Here is a 15,024-nt window from a genome sequence, read left to right on the forward strand (position 1 = left end):
CTCCACATTGACTTCCACGGGGACAACCGCTTCTCCCCCATATACCAAGTGGAACGGTGTTACTCCCGTTCCCTCTTTAGGGGTCGTGCGGATGGCCCATAGGACACCTGACAGCTCGTCCACCCAGCTTCCTCCCATATGGTCGAGCCGAGCCCGAAGAATGCGAAGGATCTCCCGGTTGGCTACTTCGGCTTGACCATTACTTTGGGGGTACGCCACGGACGTGAAGTGTTGCTCTATGTCGTAGCCCTCGCACCACTTTCCGAGCTGCTTTCCCACGAACTGCCGTCCGTTATCAAAAATGAGTCAACGTGGAATGCCGTACCGGGAGAGGATGTGTTGCCATATGAATTTCTTGACCATCTGCTCGGTTATCTTCGCAAGTGGTTCGGCCTCGACCCACTTGGAGAAGTAGTCGATTGCAACTAGCAGGAATCTCCGCTGCCCGGTTGCCATGGGGAAGGGACCTACAATATCCATACCCCACTGGTCGAACGGGCAGGATACCGCAAACGCTTTCATCTCCTCCGCCGGCCGATGAGAGAAGCAATGAAACTTCTGACAAGAAATGCATGTTGCGACAGTCCGAGCGGCGTCTTCTTGCAGGGTTGGCCAGAAGTACCCGACCAGCAGGACTTTCCTAGCCAGTGATCGCCCGCCCAGATGTCCTCCGTATGATCCTTGGTGCACTTCCTGGAGGATGTATCCGCGTCCTCCAAGCTCACACATTTCAGGAGTGGACGGGAAAAGATCTTTTTGTAGAGTTGATCTCCAACAAGTGTGAACCGACCAGCTCTCCTCCTCAACAGATGGGCCTCCTCCCGATCGGACGGCGTGGTTCCCGAGCTCAAGAACTCCATTATGGGTGTCCTCCAATCGCTCGGGAAGGTGAGACCCTCCATTCGGTCGATATGCGCCACCAAGGACACCTGCTCGATGGGTTGTTGGATAACGACCGGTGATATTGAACTCGCGATCTTGGCTAACTCATCTGCCGCCTGGTTTTCCGCTCGGGGTATCTTCTGTATGATGACCTCCCTGAAGTGGGGCTTAAGCTTTTCGAAGGCCTCAGCATAAAGCTTTTGCCTCGCGTTATTTATTTTGAAGGACCCGGAGAGTTGCTGAGCAGCGAGTTGAGAATCTGAATATAGTCTTACCCGACCGGCTCCCACATGTCGAGCTGCCTACAAGCCGGCTATGAGGGCCTCGTATTCAGCTTCATTATTCGTCGCCCGATATTTCAGCCGGATAGAAAGGTGCATCCGCTCGCCTTGAGGGGAAATCAACAGGATACCAATCCCACTCCCTCGCCGAGTGGACGATCCGTCCACAAAAACTTTCCACAAAGCTTCGGGCTCGGGATTTTGTACCTCCGTCACGAAATCCGCTAAGGACTGGGCCTTGATTGCCGACCGGGGTTGATATTGAATGTCAAATTCACTCAACTCCGTTGTCCACTTGATGAGCCGTCCGGACGCTTCTGGGTTCAGCAGCACTCTTCCCAATGGGCTATTAGTCCTGACGATGATTGTGTGCGCCAGGAAATAAGGACGAAGTGTCCGAGCGGCCAGGACCAAAGCCAAAGCCAGCTTCTCGAGCCCAGTGTAGCGAAATTCAGCATCTTTCAAAATATGGCTCAAGAAGTATACAGGTTGTTCTTCGTCGCTCGACCGTACCAATGCCGAGTCCACGGCATGCTCAGTTGAAGATAGGTAAATACAGAGCGGCTCACCTACAGTCGGTTTGGCTAACACTGGTAGGGAATTCAAATACGCCTTCAGCTCTTCGAATGCCCGATCACAATCCTCATCCCATTGGAATTTGGTAGCTTTTCGCAGAATTCTGAAGAAAGGCAGGCTCTGGTCGGCAGTCTTAGAGATGAATCTTGATAATGCTGTTATTCGACCGGTCAGGCGCTGTACCTCCCTGAGATTTTTAGGGGGCGGCATATCTTGTATTGCTTTCACTTTGCTAGGGTTCGCCTCTATGCCCCGCTCGGTCACGATGTAACCCAAAAAACGTCCTCCTTTTGCTCCGAACAAGCATTTCTGAGGGTTCAGCTTAACTCCATACTTCCTCAACGTTTGAAAGGTTTCTTCCATGTCCTTGAGAAGATCTGTCGCTCGGGTTGACTTGATGAGTATATCATCGACGTAGACTTCTAAGTTGCGCCCGATCTGCTCACGAAATACTTTGTTCATCAGCCGCTGGTATGTTGCTCCTACATTCTTCAATCCGAATGACATCACTTTATAACAGTATGTGCCATCTGCCGTGATGAAACTGACTTTCTCTTGGTCTTCTCTGGCGAGCGGCACTTGGTGATAGCCCTAATAAGCATCTAGCATGCATATCAGTTCGCATCCGACCGTGGAGTCCACCAGTTGATTGATCTGGGGCAAGGGATAGAAGTCCTTTGGGCAAGCTTTGTTTAGATCTCGGAAGTCGATGCAGACTCTCCACTTGTTGCCTGGCTTGGAGACTAGCACCACGTTCGCCAGCCAGCTCGGGAACTGCACTTCCCGTATGTGGTCGGCCTCCAAGAGTTTCTCCACTTCCGCTCGGATGATGACATTCTGCTCAGTGCTGAAGTCTCTTTTCCTCTGCTTCACTGGCCGCGCATCCGGCCGGACGTGCAGTTCATGCTGCACGATGCTCGGCGAAATTCTTGGTAGCTCGTGCGTCGACCACACGAAGACATCACAGTTTTTCTGGAGACATCTGATCAATTTCTCCTTCTGGCTTGCCTCCAGATCAGACGCTATGAATGTAGTGGCCTCCGGTTGGGAAGGGTGGATCTGTACCTCTTCTTTTTCTTTATAAACCAAAGAGGGTGGTTTCTCTGTTATAGCGTTTATCTCGATCCGCGGCATCTTCCGTGCGGACTTTGCTTCGGCTCGGACCATTTCGATGTAGCATTGCCGACCTGCCAGCTGATCTCCTTGCACTTCTCCCACTTGGTCTTCGACGGGGAATTTAATTTTTTGGTAGAAGGTGGAGACGGCCGCTCGGAACTCGCTGAGCGCTGGTCTCCCCAGGGTAACATTGTACGCTGAGGGAGAGTCGACCACGACGAAGTTGGAGGTCCTCGTCCTCCTGAGCGGCTCTTCTCCTAGCGAAATGGCTAGTCGGACCTGACCGACCGGTAGAACTTCGTTTCCCGTAAACCCGTAGAGCGGGGTTGTCATGGGCATCAGCTCAGCTCGATCAATTTGCAGTTGGTCGAAAGCCTTTTCGAATATGATGTTGACCGAACTGCCTGTATCAATGAAAATGTGGTGAATAGTGTAATTAGCTATTACCGCTTTGATGATGAGGGCGTCGTCATGCGGGACTTCGACTCCCTCGAGGTCCCTGGGCCCGAAGCTGATTTCGGGCCCGCTCGCCCGTTCTTGACTGCAGCCGACCGCATGGATCTTGAGCTGCCTGACATTCGCCTTCCTTGCTCTGTTGGAGTCACCTCCGGTCGGCCCCCCAGCGATGATGTTGATTTCGCCGCGGGATACATTGTTTCTATTTTCTTCCTCCTGTGCGGACGGCCTAGGCCGCTCCTTAGATCCCCGAGGATTGTTTTCGTGCTTCTGAGGATGATACCGCTCGGATGACTTTCTGGATGACCGCTGACCGGCTTCATGGTGTCGCTGTCGCCTATCGGGTGATGGTGATCGACGACGACTCCGGGGAGCGGGGTGGGCGATAAGGGGAAGACTTCGGTAATCCCGGGTGTTATGCGTGTCGGTCCGGTGGAAGGAGCAAAACCTGGGGGTCCATAGCTTCTTTTTTTGTCTTGGGCCGCTCGGCAGCTACTTCTTGGATGGCATGGGACCTCGCATGTTGATGAGGGCGGGCTGCTTCAGCTCGCGGTCCTCTAGGCGGCTGGTAGCTAGTGGGCGGCTTCCGCTCGGCAGGGGCTAGCCGCTCAGTTGGAGCTTCCTTTCTTATGGCCGCCTGGGCTTCCTCCACATTGATATACTCATTGGCCCGGTGCAGCATATGATCATAGTCTCAGGGTGGCTTCCGAACAAGTGAGCGGAAGAAGTCACCGTCCACGAGGTCTTGCGTGAACGCATTCATCATTGTTTCTGAGGTGGCCGTTGGAATATCCATGGCCACCTGGTTGAATCGCTGGATGTAAGCTCGGAGCGATTCTCTGGGCTCTTGCTTAATGGCGAACAGACTGACACTGGTCTTCTGGTAGCGCCGACTGCTTGCGAAATGGTGGAGAAAGACCGTGCGGAATTCCTTGAAGCTTGTAATGGATCCGTCCGGCAGCCTCCGAAACAATCGTTGCGCCGATCCTGAAAGGGTAGTGAGAAATACCCGGCACTTTACTCCATCTGTGTATTGATGTAGGGTAGCTGTGTTGTCGAACTTACCCAGATGGTCGTTCGGGTCGGTGGTTCCGTTGTATTCCTCGATCGCCGGTGGCACATAATGCTTTGGTAGAGGGTCTCACAGGATGTCCTCTGAAAACTAGCGATTGATGCGCTCGGGTGAGGCGTCCGTTCGGGTCGCCTTGCCTTTTATATGGTCTCGCTTGGGTGCCTCGTCAGATGAAGATCCTCGATAAGGGTTAGCTGGCATTAATTCCGGGGGTACGGAAAAAGGCTCGGTGAAAAGGGATCGAGGCAAGTGGTGCTTCCCCTTGAATGCCGACCGGATCTTTATCTCGGCCCCATGTTGAGATATTCTCCGGTCGGAACTCTGCTGCCGCTCGGCCTGCGGATGCTGACGTCGCCTGTTGCTCTGGGCGTTCGGCTTGCGCCTTTTGTTTCTGCTGCTCCACGAGCTTAGCTGCTCTGGCCTCAATTAGAGCGTCGAGCTCCTCCTGAGAGAGCATCACAGTATGAGGTCGTCCAGCTTCTTCCATCTTCTCTACTCGGATTCAGGTGTGTTCCCACAGACGGCGTCAATTTGATCCTGTCCGAGTGATGAGTAGATGGACGCTGGGAACGTGGCGCTCTCCTCTAGCTCCGCCTGGTGATGTGGATCTCCGCCGAACCTACAAAGAAGCCAAGCCGCGCTCAAGTCAGGCCAACGACAAGGAAAAAATGGTGTTGAGAATCAGAGATTGCATACCTCCCTCGGTGAAGTCTGGGGGCTATTATATAGAGCTCTGGGGAGGCTTGTGCACTCCCATCGAGGCTTACACGTGTACCTCACCTTACCTAGGTATGAGCTTGCCAGCAGAGCATGTCTGACACCATACTGCTACAGTCCAAGTATCTATTTGATGGAACGGCAGACCCTTCCGTCGTAGGATTCTGCGTATGGCCTGGTCGTAGAACATGCCTGTTGTCAGTGACAGGGATTTCTGAAGATGATGCTCCAACTGTTCCATTTGCCATTTGGTCTCCTCTCTCCGAGCCGAGTGCCCAGCTGTTCGGCCAGCACATTACTCCCGTCCGTACGTAGGTATTGGTCCGACCGGGAAGATTCCCAGTCGCGTGCTCGGACGAGCTTATTCCCGCCCATGCTGCTTTATGCCTTGGCCGAGCGGGTAGAGCCGAGCGGACTACCCGCTCGGCCCGACTACCCTTTTCACCTTGAGCGTCGGAAACCGGACTCCTGTCAAAGGGGTTATTGATTTCGCTCGGACTCGCTAGGCCGGTCGGCCTGTTAACCCTACTCCTATCCGATCGGTCAGACCTTAGGTTGACCATTTTACCTTTTGATCTCTATGTGGTATTGACTCCCCTCCAGAGAGGGTCCCCGACCTTATTGTCGGATCAATGTTAAATCTTTTATTTTTTATTTCAATTTGACCTTGGACCTAACTCCTAAGTCTTATCAGAAGTTTTTTTTTTTTTTCAATTTTCCTCGATTTGCAGGCTATCGGGAAAGTAAAATATAATATATTTGATTTGTTAAATTGTTCAAAGTAGATCAAGACCTTCCCTGACGAGGATTGAGGGGTACAACCAAAAGATCGGGTCGTCGATTACGTCCACGCCTGTCTTCTTCATTTTCTCCGGGCCCCACCTCCCACGACAAATAGCGGCACCCGCGGTACACCCGTCCTTAGAGGCGTACGGTTTTTTTTCCTATTCCCCAAACGCGGCGTGGGTCCCACCCGGCAAACCCTTTTACCCTTGAATTCTCCTGCCGTACGGAATTTCCTGCCTGGCGTTGTCGTTACCGGAATCAGCATAACGCATCCGGCATCCGGCATCCGTGGTGACATAGACCAAACACGAACAACGCCGTGGGACCGAACGGAATGAAATCGCAAAAAGAAAAATAAAAAGCAATTATTTTGCTAATTTACTCGTCGACGTTTAGATGAAGGAAGGGCAGACGCAACTTGCACAATTGCACGACCTGGACGGCTCCTGTACTTGGGATCGCAGTACCCATCCTCACCTCCCGACTGCCACCGCCAGTAACACCTCCTCCAATACCCAACCGCCATGTGGCCACCCTCCTCAGGATTTTACCGTTTTACTCTTCCGTTTAAATCAGCACATTCAGATCTAGCAGTGCATTTCAGTCATTTTATTTGTTTAGGGCGGAAGACAAACATTCGGTGGAGGTGGTAACTAGATCAGGCTTCGTTTCCTCGCTTCTTCCCTCGTCTTATCTCTCTCTCTCTCTGCGCTCTTCGTTTCCGAGAGAGCAAGGAATTGAACGGAAACGGGGCTCTGCTGCTTCTTCTTCGAGTCATGCGATCGCAACGAGGAAGAGGACCGCTGCTCCGCCGGCAGACCAGCTCCTCCGGCGTTCCTATCTTCCCCATCCTCCATCCCTTCGTGCCTCTCCCTTCCTTCCTGTTCATTCCCACCTAATGGTCTCCGTGCCCCGAGGAGATGCTGAAGCGACGATGAACAGACCGCGTCCCTGCGATTCCGACATGTCAACCGTGTTCTCCCTCGACCTGCTCGCCAACATCCTCGACCGCGTCTCCGATCCCCGCGACCGCAAGTCCTGCCGCCTTGTCTGCCACGGGTTCCTTCGGGCCGAGGAGATCCACCGCCGCTCGCTCCGCGTCCTCCGCCTCGAGGTCCTACCTGGTCTCCTTCGCCGCTACGCCGCTGGACTCGAGTGCCTCGATCTCTCTGCTTGTCCGGCCCTCGACGACCGCGCCTTCTCTGCTGCCCTCGCTGCTGGGGCGGGCCAGTGGCGGCTTCGGTCCGTCAGCCTTAGCCGCGCCAGCGGCGTTGGGTGGCGGGGCTTGGTGGCTCTCGTGGATGCGTGCCCGCGCCTGGAGGCTGTGGACCTGTCACACTGTGTCGGCGTCGGGGATCGGGAGGCCGCCGCCTTGGCGAACGCCGCCGGGTTGAGGGAGCTCCGATTGGATAAATGCCTCGGGCTGACGGATGTCGGGCTCGCTAAGGTGGCGGTGGGCTGCGCCGGGCTAGAGAAGCTCGGAATCAAGTGGTGTCTGGAGATCTCCGACATTGGGATCGATCTGCTCGCTAAGAAGTGCCAGGATCTTAAGGAATTGGACATCTCATATCTGAAGGTTACTTTCCAGTTTCCGCATCTTCTCTCCCTCTCTCACACACACAAAAAACATGAATTTCCACAAATTGTCCTCTTCAGATATCCAATAGATCGATCAACTCCATTTCCTCTCTTGGCAAGCTGGAAGTTCTGAACATGGTAGGATGCTCTTTTGTAGACGACGAGGGATTACAATTTCTGAAGCACCGAAACAATTCATTGCGGGTAAGTTTTGGTGAATCTTGTTCCAAATTGTACTCATTCACAACAACAGAACCATGGCAGTTGGCAACCCCGAATTCCCAATACATATAGGTCATTAATAACACTGCAGATGTTGATAGTTCAGCAAAGCCTTTCGAGTGGAACAGACTAATTTGTTTTCTTTCTTTGGTTCATGCTCTATTGCAGAGCATTAATATCTCTCGCTGTGAAAATGTAACTTCTAGTGGCTTAACCTCAGTGATTGAAGGAAACAGTGGTCTTCAAAAACTCAATGTTGGAGATTGTTTTCCTGTAAGGCTTTGGCATTATAGCAATAAGTTGGATTTGCTCGACGACCTACTGCTCATGTAAAAGTTGTACATTGCAGGAGCTGGCATCTCTCTTCTTCTCCAAGTTGAATGATTTGAAGGATAGCTTGACCGTACTAAAACTTGATGGCTTTCAAGTTTCTGCATCAAGTCTTAAGATAATTGGCCTCAACTGCAAGAATTTGGCCAAGATAGGGCTTAGTAAATGCCAATCAGTGACCGATGAAGGGATCTTTGAGCTTGTAGCCAACTGCGTTCATTTAACAACCATTGATCTTACATGCTGTCATCTGCTTACGGACAGGGCCCTTATATCTATAGGAGATCAATGTAAAAAGCTGCGATGCCTCCGACTAGAATCCTGCAATTTAATTACTGATAAGGGTCTAGAATGTATCGGAACATGTTGCTCTAGTCTTGAAGAAATCGACCTCACTGATTGTAGTCTAAGCAGTACTGGTGAGTTTTTGTACTCACTAAAAATTGAAGTACATGTTTTGCTATTCTTCAACTACAATTGTATTAATTCCATCTCCATTCCTTGCAGCGATGAAGTATCTATCTCAGTGTTCAAAGCTGGTAGTCTTGAAACTGGGTCTTTGTTATATGATTTCCGATGAAGGCCTTGTTCTTCTAGCATCAAACTGCAAAAAGCTTCGCGAACTTGATCTATACCGGTATGTTTGGTTTGGTAGGTAGTGCAATCAATTTCTCTCATGTTCTTGGGATGTAGAATAATGGAAGAAATCTCTAATTGGATTTTGCAGGTGTGTTGAGATCACTGATGATGGTTTAGCTGCCATAGCGGCTGGCTGCAAGAAGATACAAAAGTTAAACCTCTGCTACTGCACGAAGATCACTGATGGAGGACTGAGGCATGTAAGTCGTTTGGAAGAACTTCGTGATCTTGAACTGAGAGGTTTATGTCATGTTACAAGCTCAGGCATAGCAAAAATCGCCATGGGTTGTCGGCACCTTTCTGAGCTGGATTTGAAACGCTGCAATTTGGTAGATGATGGAGGTCTATTTGCTCTTGCCCAATATACTGAAAACCTCAGACAGGTTTGTAGCTTACCATCTCAAATAATCTCTTTTATTAGATGCCAAAAGGACATGAAAAAGGAATGAAAAGTTCTCAATCTGATTCAAATACCATTTTGCAGATAAATATATCATACTGCTCAATTTCAGGCACGGGTCTATGTATGTTGCTAGGCACTCTGAAGTGTCTACAAGATGTGAAGCTGGTACATCTCAGCCTCGTGCCAATTGAGTGGTTTGAGATTGCTCTGAGAGCTTCCTACGAAAAATTAAAGAAATTGAAGCTTCTCATCGGATTGAGGAATCTCCTTTCGCCACTGCTGATTGAGAAGTTGCACTCACGCGGGTGCCGAATTCGATGGGTCGAGAAACCTTTTGCAGCTCGTCGATAGGCAAAACCCTACTTCCACAATCTCTGCATGCTTCGCTGTCAACTTGTTTTTTTGTTTTTTTTATCGAATAATTTAGTCTTGATTCGTGGAAACCACATTTGTTAACAGCAACTGGTGGATGCCTATTGCAATCAGTCAAAGAATGCTAGAATAGAAAATGTATCATGGTTACTACGTGTAGCTGATGCTCCTTTAACAATATGTGGATCTAAATTGGTGCTATCCCCCAGTTAGAAACACTCGATTTGCTTAATTCCTTCATGAACTTGGTCCAAGGCTGAACAATTGAATTTAAAAGAATCAATTGGTCGTTTTACTGATCTAACGTATGTGTTACTTGCATCCAGTAATTGACTAGGCTACTCTTTTTTTGCATCTAATATCGATGCAAGTTTGGATTTTTTGGGTGGCCCGGTATTAAATCTAATCAAGATGGAGTAACCAGTTGAAAGTGAAGAAAATACACAGGAAAATAATTTTTATATACCAAAAAGTTTCCAACAAAGCCAAAAACATTTTGCCATATTCATCGACTACGTATATGTTGGACTCTTATCTAGCACATGTAGCATAAGCCTTGAGTTATTGCTACTGATATTGCTAATTCTTCAAACAAACAAAAACCTTACTAGAATTCAGCATCATTGAGTGCAGTGGCGTTCACCGTCACATTGCCGATGCTTTTAAGCCGTGCTGATATCCCACCGCGACTCATCTCAAGTGCCTCGACAGCCTTCTGGATCTCCAAGGTCATGGCGCTGTCCACGCTGCCCGAAGACAACATCTTATGGAACTTTTGGAGATGGAGTTTGAGAGAGCTGCTGCTGAGACCTGCATTCTTACCACATATGGGGCATACCTTCATCATCGGTCTTCGTTGCTGCCATTCCATCGATGGCTTCCCATGCAGTTGCTTGTCTAAATCCAGGAGAGTCTTTGCAAAGCCATCATTTGGCTGGGCTCGACGATGCACCTTCTTGAGCATGTTCCAGGCATCCAGTAGAGTGAGATCCCTGGAACAGAAAATTTCATCAGAAAATCCCTAGTTTGATACTTGATATACCAAGTAGAATTCCTGAGTAAGTTCCTCACTTTCTCAGCATTAGATAAGCAAGAACTACGGTTGCGCTGCGGCTTTTTCCTTCAAAACAATGTACCAACACTTTCCCTCCCAGTTTCTCAACGTAGTCAATGAAATCAGAAGCCTCTTCAAACAAGTCACTGATAACTTCATCATCATTGTCACTTATCTGAATCCAAAAAAATACTCGCCAGTCCTTTTTAGTTACGAGTCTCGAAAGGAATACTTATATGTGGGATAGTAAAAAAATGGAAGGATTTGATAGTTCTACAGTGCAATGTTATAGGAATTAATCCAGTAGAGAAAATAAGAATTCTGTCATCACAAAGTCATCGTATAAACAAAAGTATAAATGGAATCTTAATGAAGATTGTAATTGGTTAGCGCCATAGTGCTTAAAATGGTGCATAACATCATCATTTTGAATTCTTGTTTAGAGAAGATATGCAAACAAGTTAGATTAGCATACTCTGGCATCACCAAATAGGTTATTATCTACATCATTCTATAAGGACAGATAATTATTACTTGTAGTAGCAAAGTATCTACCTTGGTGAATCTTAAATGACAAAATGCAAAAGTTAATTTAAGCAAAAATCCAAATGATTTACTGCTGCATTGAATAGGAAAAAGTGCTTACAGAGAAGTTCCGGTACTCGAAGATATCAGGATTTTGAGAATCTGATTGTCCAATTTCATTGGCACACAAGCAAAGTATATGAAAGATACGAAGGTGCTGAAGGGTGAATTTGGATTTTGCAGCTAGGGCTCCACCAATATAGAGATGATCTGTAATAGGAGAAGGGCGCTCTGTACTGGCTGCATCAGAAATTAGTGATATTCTCTCAAGAATGTGCTCAACACGGATCTGGACAAGGATTAAAACCATTAGATTTCATCATTTGGACTGAACGTGAAATGCCTATTACCTTCAGCTCATAAGCATCGATAGCAACGCTATTATCACTTCCTTCAAAAAATCCTGTGTTAAAGTTGTTTTCTTGGCACAGTTTGACAACCTCTGTTCTAACCGTCTCATTCCACTGTTCCAACTCTTTAGATAGCTCAGTATCTACCTATCCCAAACAGCATGTAAGTCATAAGAAAGACATCTAATTTTAAATGCTTTTGTTAGCTCCATACTCAAGGTATTACCATATGTATCTTATACATAGCATGGCCAAATAGTTTCCTAACCTTAGTTATCTTGTGAAAGTCACGAAGCTTAGTAGTCAAGCGCAAGCACCGAGAACTATCACTTCCTTTAAAATATCTACCATTCCAATTCTCTCGACAAATTGGAGAACTTATGTCCACACTTTCGCGTGATGCTGAAGATTTATGTAAACATTTCCGAGTTTCAGGGTCACTAGAATCAGCCTGAAATTGGGAACTGGAGCAAGCAGTATGTGAAGGTGAATCTGAGCCTGCAGATTCATCTTCACTATATATTTTGTTTATGATTGATTGTACAATTCTTAACAGGCCCTCCAGTTTCTGATACAGTGTGAGAAGAAATACATGGAGGCTTTGGAGGTCCCTCAGTGCACCACGGAATCCGGCACGAAATGCATAAACAGAAGCTGCCACATCAGATTCAGAGAAACAAGAACGAGAATCACTAGGAACATCAGTGTGCTCAGCTTCAGGAACCCCCAGCTTTCCGAAAGACACTTCATACAACAAGTTAGAAGAGAAGTCAAAATTATTGATTATCAGCTCAACGACCCTGGGGTAGTTTTCTTGATCTTTTGCCCGTTTTCCTGCTGGTGGTCTGCGAGGAACTCCTGAATCAATTGCCACAACATGAAAGTCAGAACTCTTTCCAAATTCTGTTCCTTGACTACTTGTAGATCTGGCGGTTAAGTCACTCAAATCATCAGAGACGTCTGTTGTAGATTCAGATACTTGATAGCCCAGCCTACCATTTAGAGAGAGAGCTCGTTGCTCTTTTTTCCTCTCAAGATTTTTTACTATCAGCGGATTAAATCTTCTGATACTAGAATCATAAGCTTTTTCTAGTGCATCCATGTTTGCAGATGCTACCTTATTGGCAAATAGTAGATTAGCTGGATTGCCACGCCACCCTAAGCTGGGACAGGGAAGCCTATCCTCATTCCTAAGTATGAGGTCCAATATCAAGACCCTGCCAAGTGATGCAGCAGTACTTTCGGCAGCCTCCCTTGAATCAAATGCATTTGGGTTTTCCACCAGAGGAGAGCCGTGGATGTAACTGCACAAGTTTTAAAAAAAGATTCAGCATAAGGATTTCAGATAAAAAGAAGGAGAAGAGGTGGCTGCTTTACTTCATAAGGAAAAGGCATCGGCTCAATTCGAGGGCTTCTAACAGCTCTGAGCATGTAACTTCACCCACTTCATCTCCATTGGCAACTGAAATATCTCGTGCCTTTTGGGCTGCATCCTTGATCAGTTGCCACTCTGCGCTTGAGTTGTGGATCACTCTTGCCTGCCAAATGAAAGTGATTTTACAAGAAAATATAAACAGGAATATAAATAATAAGCAAACAAGAAAATGTGATCAACGGTAGAAAAGGTACTTGAGGTGTCTTCACTCTCAGCAATTTTGCAAATTCATAGCCCAGGCGTTCAGATTGTGTGGCCATCCTGGAAGATGCAATTTTGATTACTGCTGCTGCTTCTTTTGTGGAGGACTCATCACCACTTGATGTGTTGAACAATGCATAAAAAACTACTCCTCCAGAATTTACGGTCACCTAGATTTTCAAAATCCAAACTATAATTTAAGTGAAAAAATATGACCAGTAAAGAAAAACATATAAAAAGCTAATATTTTGTGGGACAATAAAAACTCTTTCAAATAGTTTTTCTTAATAAACAAGAGGATAGGTAGCATTTGATTGATGAGACCCATTTATATTTTGAAGACAACAAACCATGTAAATCATGAATTAGTTAAGAAGATGTACAGTCAGTCAACCTATGAAACATTTAACTAGTGCAACTTCCACTTGAGGAAATAGTAACCAATTGTATATCAGGCTTTCTAGAACAAGATTATGGTCTGGATGTGATCTTGACATCAACCTCATTCTATATCAGTTCAATTTATGTGTTTATACTTTGTAGGCCACTTATGAAAATGCGTCAGCTTTTATTCTTTGCCTGAGAAGCAAAAAAATCTTTCATAGGGATTTGCCTTGTATCTGAAATCACTGAAATCTGTAGCAATTGCGATGTGAAAACAAGCTTTCAAGTGTAAAGATAGATCTCATTGAATGTTCAAGCCCGAGTTCACGCAACAACATAGTGACTTACCTCCAAAGCTTTGTTCATTTCATCCTCTGAGCATTCATTACTGCTTGTATATTTTGTGTGGTGAAGGGAAAACAGATTGTCCCAGGAGACTTCACTTGCTTCAACATCTAAAGCACAAGCATTCCCAAGCCTATCCCACAAACTAATTTCTGGCACTTGCTCTGGAGACTGCGATGCAGCCCCACTATAGTCAGGTTTGCCCGACTCTACAACTCCCACCCTGTAGAAACGAAGAGCGGCATTAAAGATTTCAAGGAGACAGAGATCGTCATTTTCGTCAATTGTGAAATATTTTCCCAATAATTTCGCTAGTGAAGAACAACGAGGACGCAACAAGATGCGAAATTAATTAGCAGGTATCTGGGTACCGGCAGGCAGCGGGCGATGAAGGGGAGAGGGAACGACGAGCCGGAAGAGGCTCCTGCACAGGCGACGGAGAACGCTGCGTTCTCGAGGAGCCGAGAGATTTTACGCTGCGTCTGCGGACCACGGTCACCCATTCCTCGAAGTCTCCGAACCCACTTTCCTTCTCCAGCTGCAACGCAACCGAACATCATACTTAATCCGCCACAGGAAATCATCTCGCCAGTGAAGATGGCGAGACAAACTCCCCGCTCAGAAAGGACCCGAGAATATGCACGCACAGGGATGGAATGCAGGTTCTTGACTTCCCTTCTCCTAATTCTGGGAAAGAAGAACAAGAAGCGAGACGAATGGGAAGAGGAGTACCTTTCGGGCGTTGATCCTTTCGCGTTCGCCTTCTTCTTCCTCCATGGGTAACGAAGAAGCGAGATCTAGTCGCCGCCGCTTGATTCCTCCTCGCCTGGGTCAATCGGCCGGGGGCAAAGAGAAAGAGAAAGGGGAGCCATCGATGTGTGAGGGCTGACCGCTTTTCTCTCCATCGGCCACCGGGTTGGCGTCTTCGACATTTGAATTGCAAAAGTACCCAAATTTGATCTTAAAATTTAATGTTTGAATAAAAAACTTTAAATTAAATTATATTTGATATGTATATTTAAGTGGTATACGACACGTGGAATTTAGAGAACTCATGACTCAATCAGATCTATCAATTATCGATGTAACATGTACAGTGGCTTAGAGATCCTTTGAAGATCAATGATAGTGGTATGCTAACAAATGAATTAAAATAAAGCATGAGATTCTTAGTTCTTATTAATAATAATAATAGTCACTGGGGCATGGTATCACGATAGGATATCTAAGTTGTCATCGT

At 47.1% G+C, this 15,024-nt stretch overlaps 2 protein-coding genes across 5 annotated transcripts; one reads left to right on the forward strand and one right to left on the reverse strand.

Moving 5' to 3' along the window:
• Nucleotides 1-6,465: 6,465 nt before the first annotated feature.
• Nucleotides 6,466-9,648, forward strand: LOC122053132 (F-box/LRR-repeat protein 3-like). Of its 2 annotated transcripts, none has more exons than XM_042615031.1 (7): nucleotides 6,466-7,462; nucleotides 7,543-7,668; nucleotides 7,855-7,959; nucleotides 8,036-8,435; nucleotides 8,524-8,653; nucleotides 8,744-9,038; nucleotides 9,140-9,648. In XM_042615031.1, the coding sequence occupies exons 1-7, from the start codon at nucleotides 6,785-6,787 to the stop codon at nucleotides 9,407-9,409; spliced, it is 2,004 nt and encodes a 667-aa protein (XP_042470965.1). In that variant the 5' UTR covers nucleotides 6,466-6,784; the 3' UTR covers nucleotides 9,410-9,648. The 2 variants fall into 2 exon arrangements, with proteins under 2 accessions (XP_042470965.1, XP_042470964.1); XM_042615030.1 differs by having other exon boundaries at nucleotides 6,500-7,462; nucleotides 9,168-9,334.
• A 222-nt stretch (nucleotides 9,649-9,870) lies between these two features.
• Nucleotides 9,871-14,691, reverse strand: LOC122053131 (dual specificity protein phosphatase PHS1-like). 3 transcript variants are annotated; one of them, XM_042615027.1, is made up of 11 exons: nucleotides 14,517-14,691; nucleotides 14,156-14,322; nucleotides 13,788-14,007; nucleotides 13,049-13,225; nucleotides 12,797-12,957; nucleotides 11,688-12,723; nucleotides 11,420-11,566; nucleotides 11,131-11,358; nucleotides 10,502-10,659; nucleotides 10,269-10,422; nucleotides 9,871-10,176 (listed from the first exon to the last, which is right to left on the reverse strand). In XM_042615027.1, exons 1-11 carry the CDS (start codon nucleotides 14,559-14,561, stop codon nucleotides 10,126-10,128), a joined length of 2,544 nt encoding a protein of 847 aa, XP_042470961.1. In that variant the 5' UTR covers nucleotides 14,562-14,691; the 3' UTR covers nucleotides 9,871-10,125. The 3 variants fall into 3 exon arrangements, with proteins under 3 accessions (XP_042470961.1, XP_042470960.1, XP_042470962.1); XM_042615028.1 differs by having other exon boundaries at nucleotides 10,032-10,176; nucleotides 10,253-10,422; XM_042615026.1 differs by having other exon boundaries at nucleotides 9,871-10,422.
• Nucleotides 14,692-15,024: the final 333 nt, after the last annotated feature.

The sequence above is a fragment of the Zingiber officinale genome, chromosome 3A, assembly GCF_018446385.1.
Source record: "Zingiber officinale cultivar Zhangliang chromosome 3A, Zo_v1.1, whole genome shotgun sequence".
NCBI lineage: Eukaryota > Viridiplantae > Streptophyta > Magnoliopsida > Zingiberales > Zingiberaceae > Zingiber > Zingiber officinale.